Source organism: Stenella coeruleoalba (genome assembly GCF_951394435.1).
Source record: "Stenella coeruleoalba genome assembly, chromosome: 1".
NCBI lineage: Eukaryota > Metazoa > Chordata > Mammalia > Artiodactyla > Delphinidae > Stenella > Stenella coeruleoalba.
This window is the reverse complement of record NC_137169.1, coordinates 177,238,368-177,264,407: the sequence shown is the minus strand read 5'-3', so window position 1 is coordinate 177,264,407 and position 26,040 is coordinate 177,238,368. Positions and strand designations below refer to the sequence as shown.

General features: G+C 35.5%; 1 protein-coding gene across 7 annotated transcripts in view; it reads left to right on the top strand.

The window, feature by feature from the left end:
* Positions 1-16,909, top strand: part of TOR1AIP1 (torsin 1A interacting protein 1) — a 53,852-nt gene extending 36,943 nt beyond the window's left edge. For 4 of the 7 annotated variants that reach the window (XM_079914242.1, XM_079914238.1, XM_079914244.1 and 1 more), the window contains 7 exons: positions 1,172-1,228; positions 3,557-3,598; positions 4,130-4,198; positions 5,036-5,056; positions 10,219-10,263; positions 10,621-10,677; positions 13,057-16,909. In XM_079914242.1, coding sequence (XP_079770368.1) covers positions 1,172-1,228; positions 3,557-3,598; positions 4,130-4,198; positions 5,036-5,056; positions 10,219-10,263; positions 10,621-10,677; positions 13,057-13,844 — 1,079 coding nt within the window. In that variant the 3' untranslated portion in view covers positions 13,845-16,909. The remainder of the gene's footprint in view (positions 1-1,171; positions 1,229-3,556; positions 3,599-4,129; positions 4,199-5,035; positions 5,057-10,218; positions 10,264-10,620; positions 10,678-13,056) is intronic. The other 3 variants (XM_079914241.1, XM_079914243.1, XM_079914239.1) reach the window with 2 other exon arrangements.
* Positions 16,910-26,040: the final 9,131 nt, after the last annotated feature.

The window sequence follows — 26,040 nt, the reverse complement described above, 5'->3', positions numbered from 1 at the left end:
GGAGTTTCACTGGATTTCACTCTTCCACTCCTAGGTTTGTGCCCTCAGGCAGTTGCTTAACTTCTCTGTTCCTCAGTTCCCTCATCTGGGTTGTTGTGAGATTTAATTACTTAGAGAGTACCTAGCACATAGTAAACACTCAAACTGAGTGTTGTTAGTTTTCATATATGCATACATACAGCTCTAAAAATTAGAGACTAATTAAGTCATGAATCATATAGCCAGTAGCTTGATGCCATTGCTACCAGTGTGGCTCTTTGATGCTACATAAACCCCAGGCTCTGTGATCCCTTTTGAATTCAAATAAATTCTTATTGAAGCATGCATACCCCATACAGAAGAAAACTCTAGCTAAAGAACAAAGATGTGAGGCATATTCAGAAGAATACTGATCTTTCTAGATTGTCTTCTGGGCCAGTTATTACCAAAGAGGTACTAGAAGGTCCACTGGAGTGCAGGAGGAAAATATTAGAATTTAGTTATATACATCTTTTATTTCATCCATTTAAAATGTCTATTTTAGTTTGTTTTATAATATATACAACACATTAGTTAATATATTATTTTAGTAATGCTTGTATATAATATTAAAAATATATTTTGAAGATAGATGCTCAAAATTTTTTTAGTTAGAGGAGTACACCAACAAAAATACTTAACCACCACCTGGTTGTGTCAAATGCTTTTGCCTCCAAGATAGCAGTCTGACTGCTTTTAGACATACTTTGTTATAAATTCCACTTTTAAATGAAAAAAAATTAAGATTTTTAAGAAGGGAAGGCTAAAATACATAACATATCGACCACTTGCAAGAGGAATTTAAGACAAAATGGATAGTAATGATTTCCAGAAGATCCATTATTGTAAACTTTCAAGATTTTCCCCAGCTCAAAGGTTTCATTATCTTTATTATCTTTATTATCTATCTATCTCATGCCATGCCCTATATCTTTTTTCTCTTTAAAAAGAAAAGACAGATAATTAATTTTTTAGACATAACTTGACCCTTTAGAAACTATTTTTTAAAATAAATTATACATTCAAGTGTTGAATTCCCTGGGGTTTATCTGAATATTCTTGCTCTTTTGATTATTCATCATTCTCTGGTTAAATGTGCACTTAGAAAGTTAAATATGCTTTATAGTATACTATATTTCTTTTTTGTTTTTAGACCAAACCACCAGATCATCAAGTCAATATCCAGAATCATTTTGGCAGTCATCACAAAGTAAGTAAAACCATGATTTTTACTCTTAAAAGTCTACCTGTGGGTGTGGTCAAATGCTATTCTTATTTTTGAAGATCTTCTTTTGCAGTTTAATGTAAAATGTTGAAAAAGAGGTATAGTGAATGCTAAAAAAACCCTCATCTTGCATCTTGAATTTGCTTCTTGAGTTAATCACCTCTGTACCCAACCTTGATTTTGAATTTAAAAAAAAAACAGGGCTTCCCTGGTGGCGCAGAGGTTGAGAGTCTGCCTGCCGATGCAGGGGACACGGGTTTGTGCCCCGATCTGGGAAGATCCCATATGCCGCGGAGCGGCTGGGCCTGTGAGCCATGGCCACTGAGCCTGCGTGTCCGGAGCCTGTGCTCCGCAACGGGAGAGGCCACAACAGTGAGAGGCCCGCGTACCGGGTTAAAAAAAAAAAAAAAAAAACTACTGCCTTCTTTGATTTGTTGAATGTCCTCATTTGCAATATAAATTTGTTGATTGTAGTAGTTTGAACCTACTTATATGGTATGATTTAAACTGTGTTGCGAAAGTTTGGAAGGATGAATAAATAAGTGGTAAATCAGGTAAAGTAAAAAGTTAATGGTAAGTTAGTTGGTGTGTATATAAAAGTCTTACAGCCCAGCTTACAGCTTTGAAAATTTTCATAATAAAATACTGAGAAAATGTAACACACATGAAAAGAATGGGAAGTAGTATGCTAAAATGCTAACAGTGTTTGTTCAGGATGGTAGAATTGTTGACATTTTTCGTTTACTTTTTTTCTATAGTTTGCAGATTATCTACAATGGATATGTATCTCTTAGGTTAAGCAGAAATTACACTGTTTTTTCTTTTTCCATTTTTAAATCAAGTCCCAGAATTCAAATTAATTATTAGTCAACCAGAAATATCCTGGAATGTAAAATCTTCAAGAACTTTTTTTTCCTTCCACAATACCATTTTAAAAATATGAGACTATTTTTAAAGAAAAAGTCTTTGGAAATCTGTTTTCTAATCACTGTGTTCATAGAATTCCACTTTATACATGTGTGTATATATATATATATATTTTTTTTTTTTAGTTTTTAGTAGGTTCTGGGTTTGGAATTAAAACTGAGACAAACAAAAGCAGGTGAAACAGAAATCAGTCATTTATGGAAAATTACTCTCTGGATTATCTTATATGTTTGCCCTTTGTTATTCTAAATCTTTGATCTTTGGAAGCTCTGAAATGTGTGTCCCTATATTAATTATGCTATACTTATGCAATGGTATACTTTTCAGTTATGGAAAATGAGTTGTTTGTATACAATTAGGTATATATTTCCTTGAATCTAAAATGCCATTGCTTTTATGTATTACTGAGAAAGAAAACCATCCAGTTAAACTGTGTCATATCACTGATTCTAAGATGCAGCCCTAAAGCAAAGGTGTTTTTAAAAAGTTACTTCACAGAGTCAGTGAAAGACAATACAAAAAAGTGTGTCTAGTTTTTTAAAAAGTTCTTTGTTAGTGTAGACTGAAAACAAATCTGGAATATACATCTATCTGTCTTATTCACCACGGTTTTCCTACAATGTTTTGCATGTAATAGGCACTTAATAGATATTAATGAATTTTTAGGTTATGCATTTCTAGAATGGTGTATTTCTGTTACAGCCAGCACATACTGCATTTTTAGTCAGAAAATAAGTCGAACATAAATTTATACTGGTACTTGTATCAGTAGCTAGAAGTAACTTGTTTCTTCAGGGCAGATTTGCAAATTTACCATGTTATAATTGTTTGTAATAACATTTTCTAATTATCCCATTGTATCATTTTATAGTTGTCCTTAAATACCATCCCAAAACATGAAGTAGCATCTTGCACTGCATAACTGCTTTGCAGTGTTCACAAATTTGCTTATATAGTATATACCGTTATATATGAACTGCCTGGGTTTATATCTCAGTCCTACTACCTTTTACATATGTAATCTTGGAGAAAATTATCAATTTCAGTTTACTTATTTGTAAAATAGGAATAATAGTATCTACCACATAAAGTGTGAGAGTTGATAAAATTATACTTGGTACCTGGTAAGCATTCAGTACATTTAGCTTTTATTTTGATGGCGTTGCTCTTAAAGCTGGCTTCTTATTATCTAATTCCTGAACATTTTGAAGTTTAGAAAAGGGAAAATACATATATATTGTATATGTTTGGGACTGATGAAAGAAAGTTTTGATTGTTTTTGTTTTTGGTGTCAGTAGTAAACAAGTAAAATGTTTATGCAACATCTTCATTGTTTTTATTTCCATTCTTTATTTTCTATGACCTTATCTCTGTTTTCTGTTTCAGGTCCCGACTTCACAGCTTTTGATAAGCAACCATTAGTGCTAAGTAAGTGGTTGGTTGTCTATTCTTTTATCAATCAACCCAGTCTTACTAGCCAACAAAAATTTGAATAGAATTCAAAGTCATTTTACCCTCTTTGCCTTTTAATCCACCACAGATTGATACTATATGTAATATTGGTACTCTGTGATGTAGAAATGTGTTTAGGACTACTTTACTGAAAATAATTTATTTACAAAAGTAAATGGTTAACCTTTTTCTTCTTAATTAACACCAAAGTGTTAATGAAGTTCAAGTGTTAATAAATGCAGTCATAGACCATAGCAAAGGACTTGTACATAGTTTTGTCTATTAGGGGATTATGTATTTATTTGCTGCCTTTTTTGCTGTGGGAAGTAACTCATCCGCACTGATGTGATCCTTTGACATTATCTTTTACTTTTGAACCTATTGCTTTGGTTGTTTCCCTCGCCAAATTTGTTTTGCCTTTCTGATAAATTTACCTTATAACACTGAGGTATAGTATACATTTTCAAAGTATGTGAAACGATATCTTGATATATATATCTGTCTCAGGCTCGGGATATCAAAAAAATCCTCAGGAATGGGTTGAAAAAACCACAAGAATAAGGACTAGGATGCAAAGTAAGTTGATAAATCTCTACCTGTTATTGAAGAAATTTTAAAATTGCTACCTGTTATTGAAGTAATTTTAAGTTTATTTGCTGTTTTTTTGACTATTTAACATATTAAACTGTTTAGTTCATCAGATAAGCATTTAGGTTGCTTGTGATCTCATTAATAAAGGACATTTATGATTGCTAGTTTAGTTATTTCCATCTACTTGGACTGGCAGGAGATGGACTGGGTGTAGAATATAGAATCATGGTGTGAGAAAACCAGTGGATGATAGGTCTGTACTTGACAAATTGTCAGTTCTGTCTAGCAGCAGTACAATCTGCACATGAAAATGAAATTCTAATCTTTTGATAGTGCCTGTTTTTATTTTTAACAGTTGTTTACCGTTATATAAATAACCACTTAGAGCAGCTTTGCATACCCATTATTTTAAGTTATAAATGCTGAAATCCTCAAATTGTATTTTCATGTTTGGGTTTAGGATGGATTAAATGTCATAGAATTTAAGAAATATTGAAGAAATAAATAGGTGCGATAAAACATACTTTGAATTCAGTGTCTATCATAATTTCTATAGCAGTGTGTCCACATTAAACCTTGACTGTATAAAAAAATCCATGCCATGCCTTAAGTGACCTTTAACCTCTATCCCTTCCTTATTCCTGTAGCCACAGTAGGTCTTGAGGTCATCAGGTGTCCCTTACTTTTATTTAGATAATATAAAAATCCCCATCATATAGCTCTTGCTCACAAAATAACTAACTGTAATTGGACAAGATAACCTCTGTGGCTTTGTTTTTCTATCAGTAAAGTAGTAATGGTTGCAATTCATTTTTTCCCCAGCAGTGAAGTATTACCGTACACGTAAGTGAGTTCTTCAGCTGTCTAAAACTGAAATAACATTTGCCCTCGCCTTATTGTTGGCTGTTATTTTTTTTTGGCCATGCTTCGCAGCTTGTGGGATCTTAGTTCCCCAGCCAGGGATCGAACCAGGGCCCTCAGCAGTGAGCGCGCAGAGTCCTAACCACTGGACCGCCAGGGAATTCCCTGGCTGTCATTTCTTATTGCTGTATATACTTGCTATTAGAAGACCATTTCCTCTTAAAATTTGTTCTTCTTGACCTATTATAGTTAGGAAACCAAATATTAATTCAGCTTTTTAAGATTATGGTTATAGCCAATATCAAAAATTAAAACATTCTGAAGATCTAAGAATTACTCTTGGAAGCAAAACTGCACGAGTTTAAGTGTATATACTATGAAAAGCTCAGAGTTTTATGATGTTATTAGTTCTTAACTATATATTCTGGGTAACTAATAGCAGATAAATTACTTCCAGAAAAGTGAAGTGTAGTACATATTGTTGTCAAAAAATGTTTGCATTGTCCTCTGTTAAGACACTGTACAAATGCAATGCAGAAGGGAAAATCATTATATTGAAGGTCTAGCTGGAATGTAGAAATAGATCTTTATGGTTGCTAAATTGATAGCTTATTTATAGTATTTTCTCTGTATTCCTATTTTGTCTTAAGTTCGTATATTTGTTATGGCTTAAATAGTTGTATACTGGTTGATAGACATCTACCATATATACAGAACTTCCAGAGTTAAAGAGAAACTATATAGCAGAAATTTGCACATTCGGGTTCAGGTAACAAAATTTTTTAGATTTTTGACCACAGAAGGACTTTAAGATAAGAAGAAAGAATTTTCAATCAGAGTAGACGATTGCAGGAAGAAAGAATTTTCAGTCAGAGTAGAAGATTGCAGTGATTTCCAAACAGCCTTATAGATTTCTCTTCAATCTAACATCATTTGAAAAAAACTTTTCCTTGGCATTCCAAGTTTCATATCTTATTGTCTTAACTATACACTTCTGCCTGCTTCAGTGAGAAAAAAAAATTCATTTTTAGATTTAGGTGTTCTAGAACCTGGATTTCAGATCATTATCACCCTATGTTAGTACCAGTTCTCTGGGTAGACAGGTCCCAGTTCAGGTTTCTGCAGGTATCCAGATCTTTGGGGAAAGATAGAACCACTGTCTATACTTTTGCTGTGTCCCAGATGATAAAACAGTCAGGCCTCTGAGTCTGTGCTTCATTAATATACATGCTTTGGAACCTGTCTCTAAAAGTGGTGTAGAGAAAAGAGGAGAGTTTGGAGTTAGAGCTATTGGGTTCCAGTCCCAGATCTTCTACTAATTGAGTCATCTTGGTAAAGTCTCTTAAACTTTGTGAACCTCAATTTTCTTAACTTTAAAGTTGGGACAATAGTGCCTATAACTAGGTTATTCTAATGAGCTTATTATATATGTGAACACAATTTTTTAAGTCTAAATGTACCACATAAATAATTAATGCTTATTTATTGTTAACAATATATTGTGTAATAATCAGTAGTAATAACTATGAAAGATTCATGCCCTCTGCTTTTGACTTTATAGAGTGATTGATTGTTACCATACTCTTCATACTAGAAAAACTCTGAGCTTTATCTTTTTAAAAAGATCTTTTTTAACGGAATTTTTATTACTGTCTCTAAAAATATTTTTAATGAGGATAAAGTTTACCTTTTAGTGTGTTGCCTCAGCAGTATATATACCCTACTAAGTTTGAGTTCTTCAAATTATATAAATGTTTCATATGGTATATAATAACTGTTACTTATCTATTCTATATCATTAAAATCATCATAGAAGAGCACTTAACATTTTATGTATTGTCTCATTTGATCTTTGCAACCATGGATTAAAGTATTCAAGATAAACATTATCTTGATGGATTTATTTTCTAAATTGTTTCACATACTCTTTAACTGTAGGTTAAACTATTGAAGTATGATTGACATACATTCATTTTGGTTTTTAAAATATTTTGTTAAAGTATAGTTGACTTACAATGTTGTGTTAATTTCTGCTGTATGGCAAAGCGATTCAGTTATTCATATATATATTACTTTTCATATTCTTTTCCATTATGGGTTGTCACAGCATATTGAATATAGTTCCCTGTACTATACAATAGGACCTTGTTGTTTATCCATCCTATATATAATAGTTTGCATCTGCTAATCCCAAACTCCCAGTCCATTCCTCCCCTACCCCCACCTTCTTGGCAACCACAAGTGTGTTCTCTGTGTCTGTGAGTCTGTTTCTGTTTCATAGATATGTTCATTTATGTCATATTTTAGAATCCACATATGAGTGATGTCATATGGTATTTGTCTTTCTCTGACTTACTTCGCTTAGTATGATAATCTCTAGGTCCATCTGTGTTGCTGCAAATGGCATTATTTCATCCACTTTTATGGTTAATATTCCATTGATTATATATATACCACATCTTCTTTATCAATTCATCTGTGATTGACATGCATTTAATGTATACAGCTTACGTATTTACTGTATACAACTTGATGAGTTTGGAGATAAGTATATACCTGTGAAACCATCACCATAGTCTATGCCGTGAACGTATCCATCACCTCCAAAAGTTTTCTCCCACCCTCTTTATTTATTATTATGTGTGTGATAAGAACACTTAAGATCTACCCTCGTAGCAAATTTTTAATATATAGGACAATAAATATAGGTACTATGCTCTACAGTAGATTTCTAGGATTTTTTCATCTCATTTAACTGAAACTGTGTACCCTTTGACTGATATCTCCTGATTTCCCCCTCCCCCAGGCCCTGGAAACCACCTGTTTCTATGAATTTGACTAGGTTCCTCACATAAATGATAGTATGAAGCATTTGCATATCTGTATCTGACTTATTTCATTAGGATAATGTTCTCCATGTTGTCCAGAGTGGCAAGATTTCCTTCTTTTTTAAAGCTGAATAATAATTCCATTGTGTGTGTATGTGTGTGAATACATGTATATGTATAAATACATCACATTTTCTTTATCCATTAATTTGTCAATGGACATTTAGTTTGCTTCCCTGTTTCGGCTATTGTGAATATTACTGCAATGAACATGGGTGTGCAGATATCTCTCCAAGGTCGTAATTTCTGTTCCTTTGGATATATATCCAAAAGTGGGATTGCCGGATCATATGGTAGTCCATTTTTAACCTTTTGGGGAACCTCCATAATTCTTTTCCATAGTGACTGCACCAATTTATATTCCCACCAACAGTGTACAGGGATTCTCTTTCCTCCACATCCTCTCCACATACCTTGCACTTTTGTTTTTTCGATAATAGCCACAATACATTTGATAATGTGAGGTGATTTCTCATTGTGATTTTGATCACATAAGTCATGTGCTTTTTAAGTTTGATGTAATCCCATGGTCTATTTTTACTTTTGTTGTCCATGCTTTTGTTGTTATATCCAAGAAATCATTGTCAAGGCCAACTTCAAGAAGCTTTTTCCCCATGTTTCTTCTGGGAGTTTTATTGTTTCAATTCCTAATTTAAGTCTTTCATCCATTTTGAGTCGATTTTTGTGTGTGGTGTAAGGGTCCAATTTCATTCTTTGTATGTGGATATCCAGTTTCCCCAGTACCATTTACTGAAGAGACTATCCTTTTGCTATTGTGTAGTCTTGACACCCTTGTTGAGGATCAGTTGACTATATCTTCATGGGTTTATTTCTGACTTTCTATTCTCTTCCATTGGTCTATATGTCTGTATTTATGGCAGTATCATAATGTTTTGATTATTCTAGCTTTGTGATATATTTTGAAATCAGAAAGTGTGATGCCTCCAGTTTTGTTCTTCTTACTCAAAGTTGTTTTGTCCTTTCAAATTTGGGGTCTTTTGTGGTTCCATATGAATTTTAGGATTGTTTTCTGTTTCTGTAAAAAATGCCATTGGAATTTTGATGCAGATTGCACTGAACCTGTAGATTGCTTTCGGTAGTATGGACATTTTAAGAATATTAATTCTCCATTCCATGACCATGGGATGTCTTTCCATTTACTTGTGTCTGCTTTAATTCCTTTCATCAGTGTTTTAGAGGTTTCAGTGTATAATGCTTTTACCTCCTTGGTTACTCTTATTCCTAAATATTTTATTCTTCTGATGCTATTGTAAATGGGAGTTTTTCTTAATTTTGTTTGTGTTAATTTTGTTTTCTTAATTTTATGTTCTTATGAGTTATATGAATGTTACATATGTTTCATAATAACTGTTATTTAGCTATTCTCCATTATTAATATCATCATGCACTTCACAGCATTTTCATATATTATATCATTTGATCTTTGCAACCATGGAATGAGGTATTTAAGATAAACATTATCTGATGGAAATTTTTTTTTTTTAGTAAGACAGTTTTAACTTTGGTTACCTAACTTTGAAGCTTCTAAATGATGCCATTTCCTAGACTAACCTAGTAATTGCAAAACAATATGCCTTTAGAGTTAAGGTTGATGTCATTTTGTTTCATTTGAGGTTTTTTGTCATATGACCAGAAATAAGGCTATTTCTGTAAAAATATATATAAAATAAATAAATCAGCAATGCTAATTTTATTCCTCCAGTTTAGTCCAGTGTTTCTCAAATGAAAACTGTTGATAAATACTAGGAAGATCACTTATACACATAAAGTTATAAAACTCCAGGCAAGTGCTAGATGACAGTATTGGTAATGTAGATCATACAGATGAGTAACTCAGCCTCTTCGCTTCCTGAACCCTGTCGTTCCATTTCCTCTCTCTTAGATGGCTATGCCAAGGAGGACGGAGAGGAAAAGGAAAGAGCTTTTCATTTGTTTTCTAAAGTATGATGGAAATAGAGATTTGATGGAGTTGTGGGAAAATTATTTTTGAAATCTGTTGTTTAACCACAAAGCTAAAACAATTACTTGTCTATTACCAGAAATGGTGAAAAGTTTTTCAGTGTAATTTCTAAAATATTACTGATATTTGAAATGGTCAGAAGCACCAGAGGACGTATTTGAATCAGATTGAGGTAGAAATTAGTGAAGATTAAGATTGAGTTTTACCTTAAAACCCCTTATCCAGAGAGCTCAGTAATCCATAATCATATTTTGTCCTTCTTTCCCTCTTTACAGCATCATCACCAGGCATGGGTTCGATATATAGCAGTTTTTCAGATGGTATTATTTGTTTCCTTTTATTATAGTTGTGCTTATTTTCTTTGTCCTCTTAACTTTGTCCCAGAAGTTTCACCACTCCCATTAAATAATTTGGGTCAAGTTCTTCAAGGCTTTCTCACAAAACTAATGTGTTAAGAGTATGCTTTGTACTCGACCATTACATTAATTATGAAAGAAACCAATCTTGTGTCTCAAGCAGCTGTCAATCTAATAGACACTTGAATCTTCTGCTTTTTCTTCTGTTTCTGACAGATCTCTGCCTTATTTTCTCTTGGTGAAATTTGTATTCTCTTTTTCTGTTGGAAATACTGAAATTATGAAACATAAATTGATAGTCTTTATTACTTCTATCATTAGATGACGGTGTTCAGAAATCAGAGCTTGGAAACCAATCTCCATCAGCCTCCAGCCAACGTAAGTTTGTCTATTCAGCTTTCATTAAACGAGTCTCTAAAATTGGTGAACATAATGATTTTTTAATTTTTTTGACACCAAAGAACTTCATGCTATTTGAAGAATGATATTTTAAGTACTTCAAAAGAAAAAGTATATATTTTACCAGCAGTAAAAGTCTTTAAGGACAAACTGTGTGAAAAAACATCTGGCTTTCCCCTTTACTTTATTATCCATAAGACCAAAAGTGAAAGTTAACAAGTAAAGCAACTAATACTGTTAACCAAGTGAACCTTGTTGTCAAAAGAAAGATGCACATAGCATGACATAATGGGAATACCATAGTTTTTTAGAGTTCACAGACCTGAATTTGAATTAGTTTGGACCACTTACCTTCTGTATAGCCTTGGGGCAAGTTTCTTTAGTTCTCTAAGCCTTTTTATTATCTTGAAAGAGTACTAAGAAAGTAACAGTGATTCTCAGATTCTTTGGTCTCAATACCACTTTCCACTAGCAAAATTAATAAGAACCCCAGAGACCTTTTTTAAAAAGAGACTTAAAAATATATATATGAGTTATATCTGTCCATATTTACCTAGAGATTAAAATTGTAAAAAAAAATTTTAATGTTTGTTAGTTATTTTTAAATAATTTAGTAAGGAGAGTGGTAGATTGCTTTGTATTTTCTCTGATCTCTAATGCCTGGCTTAATAAAATGGAGCTGGAGTTTCATTCTGCTTCTGTATTCAAACTGTTACAATATATTGGCGATTTTGGGTTTTTTTTAATTTATTTATTAATTTATTTTTGGCTGCATTGGGTCTTCTTTGCTGCGCACAGGCTTTCTCTAGTTGTGGTGAGCGGGAGCTACTCTTCATTGCAGTGCACAGGCTTCTCATTGCGGTGGCTTCTCTTTGTTGCAGAGAATGGGCTCTGGGTGCTCAGGCTTCAGTAGTTGTGGCTCACGGGCTCTAGAGCGCAGGCTCAGTAGTTGTGGCACACGGGCTTAGTTGCTCCGTGGCGTGTGGGATCTTCCCAGACCAGGGATTGAACCCGCGTCCCCTGCATTGGCAGGCGGATTCTTAACCGCTGAGCCACCAGGGAAGTCCCAGTCAGTTGTTTTCTTGAAAACAACAGGCTCACATTGTTTGTTTTCCAGAAAAAGTGTCCCAAATATGAAAGTCTGACTAACTAGTTTGTCACTTGTCTTTTCAAGTAAAAATTCTATGAAAAAAGCACTATTTCAGCTCACAACTCAGTTGCACAAAGTTCTTTTCTTTGAGACAGCCATATACTGTTCTATGTAGCAGAAGTGCTTTATATATATGTCCCATTTCTTCACATAGAGTGTTAAGATTTCTACTCAAGGTTGAGTTCTAATAAGATAAATTCTTTTAAATGCCTCATGAAGGATGTCCTTAAGTGAAACTGATAACCTGGAATACATGGCCATGAAGAATACAAAGACAGTCCTAGTTTGGTGCTACTGCCCTGTGATTCATCTAAAGTATCAGTTATTTTTCCTACCATGGCTTTTTACACCATCAGTGCAGATGTCAATATGGTGGAAAAAGGCAAATAAGGTCTTAGTGTCGGGAGAATAGTTTTAACCTCAAGGACCCCCTTGAAGAGATCTTGAGATACCCCAACCAGTCACACTTTGAGAACTGTTGCTCTAGAGGGTCCATGGTACAATTATTAGTCTAAAGCAGTCAATAAATAGGAAGTGTAAAAATACTGTTGCTGTCATATTAAATTATTAAATGATGTGGTATATGAGAAAGTGCTTAAACTGAAAAGCACTAGGTAAATGTAAATTCATATCATCATTGCCAGTAATAATTAGGAATGAGTTGCAAACTAAGTTTTACCAGTGTTAACTTGCATACAGCAAAAGATAGGCATCAGTGCAATTAAAGGGACAGCTAGCTATTATATGGAAGATTTCACTTATAATGCATCCTTTTCTTTATTCCTTTATATACATAAACATTCCACCTTGGATAATAATCCATGTTAGTTTCTAAATTTAAAACTATTTTGTAAAGTGTCTTTTAATATTGTTTACCTCCCAAATATTAGCAGTAGTAATAATAGTTTTGCTTTATAAATTGTATTCTTTCTGACTTGCACATGCCATTACATATACTTAAATTCTACTTTTTCCTCTAAGTCTCTTTATCATTTTGACATTGAAGAGACATGTGCATACTCATACAAGTAACTTAAAACACATGTGCTAAATTATTTCTTTAAGAAAGTAAATTATCAGCTCCCTTCTTTAAATTCCTTCCTCTCTTATCTAATGTTTATAAAGATTAATATTGGCTTTAAAAGTCACTTGCTCTTGAATCTAAGAAAATAATATTTGTGTCTATCATTTCTTTTTTTCCTGAGCAGAAGTGACTGGACAACCCCAAAGTGCATCTTTTGTCAAGGTGAAGTGGTGGTGGCCCCTTGTTCTGATAGCTGGTCTTCTCATTGGGTGTTTTTTGTACACTCGTACTCCTGAAGCAGAAACCACTGCTGTTCAAGAGTTCCAGAACCAGATGAAACAACTTATGAATAAGTACCAAGGTCAAGATGAGAAGCTGTGGAAAAGGAGCCTAACATTCCTGGAAAAACATCTTAATAGCTCCCACCCTCGGCCTCAGCCTGCTATCTTGCTGCTCACTGCTGCCCGAGATGCTGAAGAAGCACTCAAGTGTCTGAGTGAACAAATTGCCGATGCCTATTCTTCCTTCCAAAGTGTTCCTGCAATCCGGATTGATGGGACGGGCAAAGCAACTCAAGACAGTGATGTTGTCAAACAAGAGGTAGATGAGGAACTGAGCAACGGATTCCGAAATGGCCAGAATGCAGCTGTGGTCCACCGCTTTGAGTCACTGCCTGCAGGCTCTACTTTGATCTTCTATAAGTATTGTGATCATGAAAATGCAGCCTTCAAAGATGTAGCCTTAGTCCTAACTGTCTTGTTAGAGGAGGAGACACTTGGAACCAGTCTAGGCCTAAAGGAAATTGAAGAAAAAGTGAGGGATTTCCTCAAACTCAAGTTCACCAACTCTGATACACCCAACTCCTACAAACATATGGACCCAGACAAATTGAGTGGGCTCTGGAGCCGTATTTCTCACTTAGTCCTGCCAGTACAACCAGAAAATGACCTGAAAAGGGGCATCTGCTTATAAGAGGAGACAGAAGAGAAAATCATGTCTCAAGTTCTGAGAATTTTTCAAACTTTCTAACCATAGACAGGATCCAGAGCTCTTTTTGAAAGAACTGGTTTCTTTTTAAAGGAGGTTAAGTTCTTAAGTAAACGTGGAATATCTAAATCGTTTATTCAACCTAATTATCTGTTTTTTGAGAGAACTGTTTCCTTGTTTCCATTGAGATCTGTGTTAATGATATCTGAGGACTGTAAATTATATGCAGTCCCATAGAGGATCTGCTTAGATTCTGGGTTGAATCATTATTGCTATGGTATGACCAGTGGGAGGGATTAGGCTCCTTCCTGTGAATCCACCCAATTTTTTAACTTAGATTTTTTTCACAGTTCGTCGAGTTATTAGTAAGACAGCTCCCTGAACATAACTGTGGGTTTTCCCTTTTGTCCTCTTCTACATCGTTTAGATGTGAATTCTGTAGTCAGCTTCTGCTTATAGGAACAAAAATAATGAAAGACCATCCGAGTGTGTGTTTGGGATTTTTGGTTTTTGGTTTTTTCCTTTGATTTTGGAGGGCAAGGAGAAGGAGACATGGGAAAAGTTGTGGAACGGGGAGAGAAAGGGGGGAAAAAGTCTTCAAGGTGAAATGTTAAAATAAGCCACTGAGGGAATTCCCTGGCGGTCCAGTGGTTAGGACTCCACACTTTCAATGCCGAGGGCCCAGGTTTGATCCCTGGTCAGGGAACTAAGATCCTGCAAGCCGCCCCACGTGGCCAAAAAGAAAGCCACTGAGGCTTAGGGTTAGTCAAACATAGTTATATGAACTGCATTCTCAGTGAATTCTGTTGGGACTTGTTTCTCACATGTCCTTTTTTTTCCTTTAAGAAATTTTTGTTCCTCCCAGAGATTTTGAAGCATGTATATGACGAGGTTTAGTATATTTGTTCACTTGGCTCTTAAGAATGGGTAAGTTCAGGGCCATTTATTTTGGTCATGTCCTGAAAGTTTTGTTAAGAAATACAATTTCAGGAATTGGTAAACCATTTGTTAACCAGCTCTCCTGGGCTGTTGAAGAAGGATTTGATTTTCTGCATGTCTACTTGTTGCATTCTGAGTCCTTTAATGACACTCTTGTAACAAGAATAAAGATTTACAATGCACGTGATAAATTCTACTAAGAGTGCCTCAAGCGAAAAAGAAAGTGAAGTTTACCATATATGAAGAATGTTAAAATGTACTACTGTACATTACTGTACTACTATAGAATTTCAGTTTTAACTTAGCATCACTAACAGCTTTCTCATCCGTCAACTGCTTTGGTTTTCTTAGAAGCTTAAAATTCTGGATCCACTTTATTTTTTTATTGTCTACAAACCTTTAAATGAAAATATTGTTTTTAGAATACTAGAGCCTGTCAGTGGCTTCATCATTTACCTTTTAAGGATCCCATGACTGGTGGTAGAGTACAGTCTCGTTTCTTCCCACTAGGACTACCAGTATTCATAAATTTATACCCCTTATTGTAATTTGTTCCTGACTGTCAGAAGTCAAATATTCTGATTTATAGAGGATTCTAAAACAAGAGTTTTTGAAAAGACTTATTTTATACCTATATATATTATATGGAGAAACATGTTTTTTTAAATGTTTCATTGACCAAAATAACTTTAAAGTAATTAATATTACTTATATCAGGAAAAATAATTGTAGCAGCTGATCTGTAAATGACTTTAAAAGCTATTTTAGTAATTTAAATAAATTTACTTTCTTGGTTTGTACTCTTGTGTGTCATAAACTTAATGATTCATATACCTTTAAAAGAAATTATTCCTAGAGTTTTCTTTACACTTGACCAATTTTAGTGACTTCTGCTAGGAGAAACAAAGGCCAAACAAAGAATTGCAGCCACTCACAAGTACACTGGTAGGAAATATAATCAGTGTGATTTTCTGTTTCATCCAGGGATTTTGAATTATCACTAAAATGGAATTAGTTTAGGTATTCCCCACTTGGCAAAAGAATCCACACCATGTTTCTCAAATTTTTCATTCTCACCTCTCTGAAGAACCTTTTTAGATTTTTGTTTTCTAATCATCTACTCCCATGAAATTTTAATACTGCATATATGCTCTACATCTGTTTATGGACTGCATATTTTTATGCTTTATATACCTGAAGAATAAGAGTGTTTTGCCCCCATTGAAAGTGCATGCTCACGGACATCTGTATTTTATATCATTGATGCCTAAAACATTTTGTTTTGTTCATGTTACCATAATCCGTTTGGAGGGGAAAATTTAATAAATCATCGGCTTGAAAATAGGAACTTGGGCCTCCAGGAATTAGGCACATTGTGACTTTGGGTGACAACATTGGCCCAGGGAAAACCACAGTGCAAAACTGACCTTACAAATTTCTAAAAACTTAATCTGCTTCCCTTCTCTTAATGACTTACTTATATTACTCTTAAGGAGGTTTTCTAAACCTCCAGTCCTCAATGATAGGAAATAAACCTGATTTTCATTCTACGAAGAGAAGTGAAACTTAGAAAAGGTTTGCATAGTTAATACCTACACTAAAGATATAAAGCCCAATTTGCCAGTGACCTTAGGTCTTCTGAAAGCGGCCTTTGTGTTGTCAATATGAGGAAGCATTTCTCATCGATTGCAAAAAAAACAGTGGACTATTCTTCTACATTGTCCTTATCAAGGCCACAGAGTCAAATCTTATGGTATGAAGATTCTACTGGCATTAGCCACCTGGGATGAAGGTGTGAGTCCTGGGTCTGGGAAACCAAACTAAGTCTTCCATTGACGACCATTGACTTGGAAAAAGAGGAAAGTCCTGCCTGAAACCTATCTTTGGCCTGGATTCAGAGAAGTCCTGGTGGGCTTGCAGGTTCTTCTGGATGGTAGGGGAAATATAGCCCATCACCTGAGTATGAACAGGGAGAAACCTCTTGCAATTTACAAATTAAAATCTTGTCTTTTGCACACTCTTGGACTCCTCTGGAATATTTTTCATATCTTGCCTTCTCCCTTTTCCCAGCCTCACGCTCTGCTAATTCTTATTTGTTCTGAATGCTTTATTTTTTTTCAGACAGAACTTTACTGAACCTAACCTAATTCCCTACCCTGAAATACTGGTGCAGGTGCCTCTTCTTTACACGCTTGTTCATCCTGTATTACCCCTGTCACAGCACTTAGCACACTCCCACAACCATATGCCTCTTTTTTAAAAAAAATTTTATTAGTATAGTTGATTTACAGTGTTGTGTTAATTTCTGCTGTACAGCAAAGTGATTCAGTTATATATATTCTTTTTCATGTTATTTTCCATTTTGGTTTATTACAAGCTATTAAATATAGTTCCCTGTGCTGTACAGTAAGGCCTTGTTGTTTACCCATCCTACATAAAATAGTTTGCATCTGCTAATCCCAAACTCCCACTCCATCCCTCCCCTCCCCCCCCACCTTGGCAACCACAAGTCTGTTATCTTTGTATGTTTCTGTTTCATAGATAGGTTCATTTGTGTCACATTTTAGATTCCACATATAAGTGATATCATATGATATTTGTATTTCTGACTTACTTCACTTAGTATGATAATCCTAGGTCCATCCATGTTGCTACAAATGACATTATTTTGTTCTTTTTTATGGCTGAGTAATATTCCACTGTAAATAGTGCTACTATGAACATAGGGGTGCATGTGTCTTTTCAAACTAGAGTTTTGTCTGAGTATATGCCCAGGAGTGGGATTGCTGGATCACCATATGCCTCTTGAGAGCAGGAGAGTGTGATCAATCTACGTACAGTGGTAATCACATAAAGTGCTCAAATATTTGTTAAATAAAAATTGCAAGCCCTGTGTGGTTAGCAAAAATAGGTAAGTCGCATCTTTCTCAGTATTTTGCTTTTTTTCTGTTATTACTGAGCCTTTTTTTTCTAAATCTTTTTTATATAAACTATTTCAACCTGGATTCAGTAGGGCTATGAATAATTTCAGGAAAGAGGAAGGGGACCAGTCTCAGAAGGGAAACCTGGCCCTTTTCTGATGGAAGCAAGGATCATTAGTGAGAGGTCCCCGAGGGGAAGGTGAATGTTAAGAAAGAAAACTGGGAGGCCTTAAGGTCTTTCCACAGTAAGATTAGGAATTTGAGTTTTCTTAAAAGAGCTAGGAAGTTTCCTTACATCTTTTCATGTTGCCTGAGGGTAATTACAGTCCAGATAAGAGATGGCTATGGATGTGGAGAGAAGATGGATAAGAAAAATATTTGAGACGTAGAAATGACAAGGTCTGGTAATCGAATGTAATGTTATAGAGAAAATACCTCATAGAGGACTCTTCAAAGCGCTGTACTACTAAAAATACCTCCTCAATCTATTTAGCTCATCTATCTTCTCTCCCCAAATACTAAGCACACAGTGGTAAACTAAATTCTTATCTCTGAATGTCTTTCTGTTGACTTTTAGCAGTTTGAAGTAGAGACTCACATATTTAGTCAGGAATTATTTGATTGTAAATAAAAACCCTGTCTAATCAGCAAAAGAGGAAAGGAAGGGTGAGGTGGGTATTGTAAGAATATACATCTGAGACTCCAAGACAGGAAAGTATGGGAACTGTGAGGACTGCTCTGGACGGAGACCTCACAGCCATTCCCTCTGCCTCTCTACTTCTGGCTTGCTATGCCTCAGCAACTTCCCCTTGTGTCTTTTTTTGTTGTTGCGTTGGGTCTTCATTGCTGCGAGCAGGTTTTCTCTAGTCGCGGCGAGCGGGGGCTACTCTTTGTTGCGGTGCGTGGGCTTCTCATTGCTGTGGCTTCTCTTGTTGCGGAGCACAGGCTCTAGGCGCGTGGGCTTCAGTAGTTGTGGCACGCGGGCTCTAGAGCGCAGGCTCAGTAGTTGTGGTGCACGGGCTTAGTTGCTCCATGACACGTAGGATCTTCCCAGACGAGGGCTCAAACCCATGTCCCCTGCATTGGCAGGCAGATTCTTAACCACTGCATCACCAGGGAAGTCCCTTGCTTCTGTTTTATGTCCTGGTTTTTTGGCCACAAGGCATTGGGATCCTAGCTCCCCAGCCAGGGATCGGAACCGCACCTCCTGCTTTGGAAGGCGAAGTCCTAACCACTGGACCACCAGGGAAATCCCTTTCTTCCCACTTTTAGAGAGCACCATTCTTAGACTAAACTCAAGAAGAGAAACTGCTCCGTTCTATATAGCCCATAAGAGAATATTTACTCATAGTAGTTATGTGCATTTTTTGATGAGCAATTTTTTTAATCTACTCTCAGTTTCGTAGTTTAAATGGACTTCCTCCTACTTTGTATACCATGAAGATGGAAAAGATCTATATCGAGACCTTTGAATATGTATTAAGTTGTCCCTCACCATTTTCTAGTTTTTGTTACTATTTATTGAGTGCTTATTAATGCCCCAAACACTGTTTCAACTTCTTTACATGTATTAACTGATTTAATTCTCACAATAATCCTGTGAGGTGGTAATATTATCCCAACATTATAGACAGGAAACTGAAGCACAGAAAGATAAAATGACACCCAAGAATACCCAAGTAAAAAGTGGTGAAGCAGAGATTTGAACCCAGGCTGTGTTTAAAACATCTATTCTTACCACTATGTAGAGAGTCTCTAGAACCCCATATATGATGTTTCTCCCCAATCTATTCAGGCTCTGTACAGGTTGGAGTATTTTTCCAACATTGTAGAATCTTTTTTTCAATTGAACTATAGTTGATTTACAATATTGTGTTCATTTCAGGTGTACAGTGAAGTGATTCAGATATATATAGATGTATAGGTATATATATATTCCTTTTCAGATTCTCTTCCACTATAAGTTATTACAAGATATTGAATATAGTTCCCTGTGCTTTACAGTTTTTTGTTCCTTGTTTTTTGTCTCTTTCATATATAATGGTGTATATCCCATACTCCTAATTTATCCCTCCTCCCCTCCTTTCCCCCTTGGTAACCCTAAGTTTGTTTTCTCTGTCTGTGAATCTGTTTCTGTTGTGTAAATAAGGTTTTAGATTATTTTTTAGATTCCACATATAAATGATATCACATGATATTTGTCTTTTTCTGTCTGACTTACTTCACTTAGTATGATAATCTCTAGGTCCATGCATGTTGCATGAAAGGATATTTGATACTTTTTTATGGCTAATCTCCTATTATTATATATAGGATATATATATACCTTATACTATATATATTATATATAGTATATTATATTACTATTATATATAGTATAGTATATATAATATTTATATTATATAAATATTATATATATAGGATAGGATATATATCCTATATATAGGATATATATATATAATTATATATAGGATATATATATATAGTATATGTGTATATATACCACATCTTTTTTATCCATTCATCTGCTGATGGACGTTTGGGTTGTTTCCATGTCTTAGCTATTGTAAATAGTGCTGTTATGAACATTGGGGTGTATGTATCTTTTCAGATTAGAGTTTTTGTCTTTTCCGGATATACGCCCAGGAGTGGTGGGATTGCTGGATCATACTGTAGCTCTATTTTTAGTTTTTTAAGGAACCTCCATATTGTTCTTCATAGTGGCTGCACCAATTTACATTCCCACCAACAGTGTAGGAGGGTTCCCTTTTCTCCACACCCTCTCCAGCATTTATTATTTGTAGATTTTTGCTGATGCCCATCCTGACTGGTGTGAGGCGATACCTCATTGTAGTTTTGATTTGCATTTCTCTAATAATGAGTGATGTTGAGCATCTTTTCGTGCCTGTTGCCATCTGTATGTCTTCTTTGGAGAAATGTCTATTTAGGTCTTCTGATTTTTTGATTGGGTTCGTTTCTTGATATCGAGTTGTATGCCAACTTTGTAGGTTCTTATTTGTGATTTTCCTTTAAGCCGTTTTCTTTCCTCCTTGCTCAGCTTTGTGGAATTCAATATTGAACACACCCAGGGTCTAAAGAATTTTGAGTGGAGTGAGACACACACCTGTTGACTCATATTTGCATACATTGACATCATGCTTTTGTAACTGGAGGCCTGCAGTGTTGACTCACAGTTTATCTTTTACGAAATACCTACACATAGCCTACGTGTTAGCTGTCCCTGTATACCATGGAGGCTTTGTTTTGCCTGCCCTCAGCCTTGATGCAAAACAGCACTTCTTGGAATTCCTAAGGAAGAGTCCAGTTGCCTCAAAAGCATTGGTAATTTCACATAAACAGTTGGGAAAGGATGATAAGAGCACAGGCCCTACGATCCCAGCTCCAACACTTTTCTCACTGAGTGACATGGGCAAATTACTTCTCTACGCCTCAATTTCCTCATCTCTAAAATGGGGGAAATAACATAACTACTACCTTAGTGGTGTTATGAGGATTAAGTCAGTTATACATACAAAGCACTTAAAAAGTGCTGAGCACATCAAAGGGTACAATGTTAGCCACTTTTGTTCATCTAAATTCTTACCAAGGATTCTCCTCTCCCCATCTGTGTGGCATCAACTGTGGCTGGCTTATATTTCTGCCTCCTAAGTGACCCTTATTCTACAGAGTACCTGGGCTTTCTCCCAGTTTACACCTCCATCACAAACCCCAATCCATCACAATGTTCATTAAACAAAGGGCTTCCAGTTACCAGAATCCACCCTTTCCAAAAATCTGGGAACTTATAAAGAACAAAAAAGATTTCCATCACATGTGGATAGCTCTTTCATATTTCCATGGCTTATTCTTATGTAGCTTCACTGTCCTACGCTCAGCCTTAAAGACCTCATTTTTATTCAAGCAACTGTAATTTGTTGAGATTATTTTCCAAGTGCTGCACAGACCACCTTGTGTTAAACACAGAGATGTGCCACTTAGACCCTCTTAGAGGAAGAATTTGTTGTGCCAGCTGCTGGGAATACGGTTAATGGACAGCCTTCACCATCAGCCACTTCATGGATTGCTTCAGCTGCAGAGAGTCACTTTACCCAACGTCATGCCACGGGGGTAGGGGGTGTACATCCAATGGCTGATTGACGGAATATAGAGGCTCAGCCTTCTCAGCCCAACACAATGCAATTTGGACAGGCCATTTGTACTCCAGAGCTTCCGCATGAGGTTGGCTGAGGCTACAGCACCTGTATCATAGTGTGACATCCTGCTTCCTTCTCCTCCCTTCCACAGGTGCTCATACCCAGTGCATTCCCTAGTAAACATCCAGCACACTAAGCTTTGTTTCATAGTCTGCTTCTCAGAGACCCCCACCTGTGTCACACTCTAAGCTTAGTGTAGTATATAAATGGAATGAATAACTAATGTTTATTGAGCACTAAATATGTGCCAAGCACATACTTATGATAGGCACCGTACATATAGTAGTATCTCATTTAATTTTCATAATCCTTTGAAGTAAATACTGCTACTATCTGACTGTTATAGATAAGGAAACAAAGATACAAAGCTATACTATTAGTAACCGGTGGAGATAGAATTTGAACACAGATCGTCTGATCCAGATCCTACATTTTTAACCATCATGCTACATTCTATCCTATAATAATATCTACTTCTTAAGAAGTGAAAATGATATTAAACCATATCTTATAAACCATAACATATGATGGATGTAAGTTAAGGAAACATAGTGCACGACCTATAAGATCACTTCATTATCTGATGAAATTTATGCTTCTCTATAGAGATAAAACCTGGTAAAAACATTTGAAACTCTATTAGGAAGAATATCTTTCTAACAACAAAGGCCTACTGTGGTTCTGATTTCCAAAATTTGAATGTAGGTTGAACTAGAGGTAGGTTGAGTTAAATCTCTGTCAATGCTGACTATAAAATTGACAAAGGTTATAATATCTGAAAATACTGTAAAGCCCAAAGTATTTGATGTTGCCTCTGAAAGAGTCTTTATCTCTTGTAGCCAATAATCTGTCCATTGTTCAACAGATGACTCAAGCTGGGTTTGAGTGATGTAATACTTGCCACTTGAAATACAACATCCTTAGTGAGCAAATTCCAGTAAAATCTTTCCCTTTGGAAATAGTCCCAAAGGATTAGATTTTCTGTTGTTAACTGGTAGGTTCCAAAGACCAAAGGTTTGCTTCTCTGACATATTTTTATTAGCCTTGGATAAGCAGGTTGACAGACACAGGGAATGAAGTACTTTCATGTTCAGGAAATGTAGCCAACCTCCTACTTCTGACTTCACCTCTAAGTTTTCACTGTTATTGAATCAGCAGCTCTGCTCTTTGAGTCATGTGGGTTATTACTGAAGTAGCCCTTCTACCCTTAACATTTGTCTTGAGATCAGTGTGTGTTAGCTGATTGGACTGTAGGTTTAGCTCAGATTTAGTTCTAAGTAACTAATCTTTTGCCCTTATAGCATGTTATCTCATTCCTCTAGAAAAGGGACACAAACATCAAAATTTACAGCAGTCTCAACATCTGCCTTAAATCTTTCACAGAGTGTGCAGGGAGGAATATGCATCTGTGCATGCTAAAAATTAACTTTTATAATGAAATAAAATATAAATAATGCAAATAAGAGGGATAGATAGGTAAGGCTAATATCACTCTCATAGCTATAGCTGTCTCCTATAATTAGAAGGTTGTTTAAGTGACTTTTCATTTGTTTCAAATCTTAAACAGAAGCATATGAGTTTAAATAAATGAACAAACCAAACATAAGACAAATTAAATCATGGTTTCCTCAAAGCATCAACTCTCCTCAAAACAACACAAACAGAACAAGGAAGTTAAAATACATAAAGAGTATAAATAGAAATGAATAAGGCCAAAAGGCAATTGAACAAGAAAAGTTTGGAAATAAGGCGCTGGAATAATCAGCAACCCTGGTAAAGTCCATTTTTTCAGACAGTATGAGATCATGCCTCAGACAACAAAATACTTCTGGCACCTTTCATCTGACTTCTCCAAATGCTTTGCTGACATTATCTAATAGCAAATATTATTACCCTCATTTTATAGGTGGAGAAACTAAGATACTAAGAGATTAAATAACTTGCTTAAGCATGCACAAGGAGTCGCTGATGGAACCAAAAATTTATTTCAGGAATCTAATCTACGTTTCTGTTAATATCACTAGGTCAGCTTTCCAGATACCAAAAGACATTTATTGGTGTAAGTTTGTATTAAATGTATTTTTAAAACTGATATTATCTTCTGTAAACAAGTCAATGAAAATGCTTTTGTTGAAGGTCATGGTTGCTTTTTGTGGGAGGAATTTAAGAGGTGATTTAAAAATAAATTCTCCCAGATTCCAGAGTATCCACCTTAGGTTAAGGTTGTTTAGCAAAACCCATTTTCGACATCTAATACAGAACCATCATGAAATTATGTCAGTTAATATCCAATGTCCTAATGGTTATTTCGTGTGTGTGTGTGTGTGTGTGTGTGTCATACATTATTTTTAATAGGGTGAGGCTGAACAGGAGAGGTCTAGGAATTATTCTATGCTTTCTATTCCCACTCAACTCAGAATTGTCCCTGAAAATTCTATAATCTCTATGGGAACATATTATGGGAGACGGGGTGGTTTTTGGTTTTTGTCCTTTCTCAAGAATGTTACTCACTTTTCCCCTTTGTCCTAATATCCAAGCGCCTATAAATCTTTGATAGTCTGCCTCACGAACACAAAATTTTCAGTGCATAATTGATATTACTACTTCTGACAAGAATCACAAATATAAATTGTTTATATTCGACTAATAGCAAATATTTGTGCTAAAAGTAAACTGTTCACAGGACAAATGCAAAGTTTTATAATATTAACTGCATGTAAACTCTAACTACATTTCAAAATGGAGAACTAATAAATTGCTTCTTCATTTTGGCCTGAACTCGGGGTTAAAGTTATTGACCAGAGGTCAAGGGCAGAGAGCTGCATATGAACATCCAGAGATATACACTTCCTTTATCACTGGTGTGTGCAGGTTAAAAGGTGACTAGAACTATACTTCAGTTAAAAAAAAAAAAATGGTGACTAGAGAGCTTGGGGGAAGAGAGGGATCCTGAATTCAGCAAAATCCAACTATTTCTCACTTAGTCACTCATATTCTTTTTATTCAGAAATCCACATCCCAGTGTTCTTTCGAAAGAGCACCTAAATACTTTTTTTTTTTTTTTCTGGCTGCACCACAGATGTTAGTTCCCCCACCAGGGATCGAACCCGTACCCCCTGCAGTGGAAGTGCTGAGTCCTAACCACTGGACCTCCAGGGAATTCCCACATCTAACCGCTTTGAGCAACCACACTGTGTAGTAGAAGAGGAATATGTTCTGGATTCAGAAGGTGAGTTTCCAGTGCCAGCTCTACCACCCTCCAACCTGTGACTGAGAGCAAGCCACTTCACCTTTCCTCATCCCTATGATGCTAATACAGCTCAGGTTTTCATGAGAATTAAACAAGACAATGTCTGTGAATAACAGAGGTTATTAGAGTTTATACAAGAGCTATTTATATAGTGTACACTATATAAATACATATATTAGTTATATAAAATACATATGTAATAGTTATACCAGAACCACTTATATATGTAAAATAATTGTCGACATATGTTACATCAGTTTATATGTTTGCTTTGCACAAATTTTTCAATTCATGCTTGACATATGCAATCACTTATATTTCCAAAACCAGCTACCTCTTCACCATCACTCTCATTTCTTTCTGTCAGTTTTTCTGTCGCACAGTTCCAGCTGCTTTTGCCCCCTGATAATATTATGTGGACCTTCTGTTCATGCACTAGGATTTGTAACCAAATGCTCACATGTTCTCTTTTCTTGTTCAACAGGTGGGGAGCACTCAATCCTGGGATTCCAGGAGTGTTTTTAGTGGCTGATAAGCCTCATTAAAACCTGTGGGTCTTCTTCCCAGCTGCCTTTTTCTATTTTTGGAATGGCCACAGAAAATGTCCTGTCAAGAGTTTAAAATTTTCCACCGCCTGTACATAGGATGGTTTACCCCTTGCAAAACATAACCTGGTTTGGTTACATATAACCTCATTCTGACTTATATTCTTCAGGTTTTTTTTTAATTGCACCTATCTTGCTATAAGATATTTCATCACACATTTCATTCGTATAATTAGTCCATAAATCAGCAGTGAAACCGAGAGATGCTCTAAAGAGTGATGTTTTTCTCTTTAAGAGTGTTCTAAGAAACAG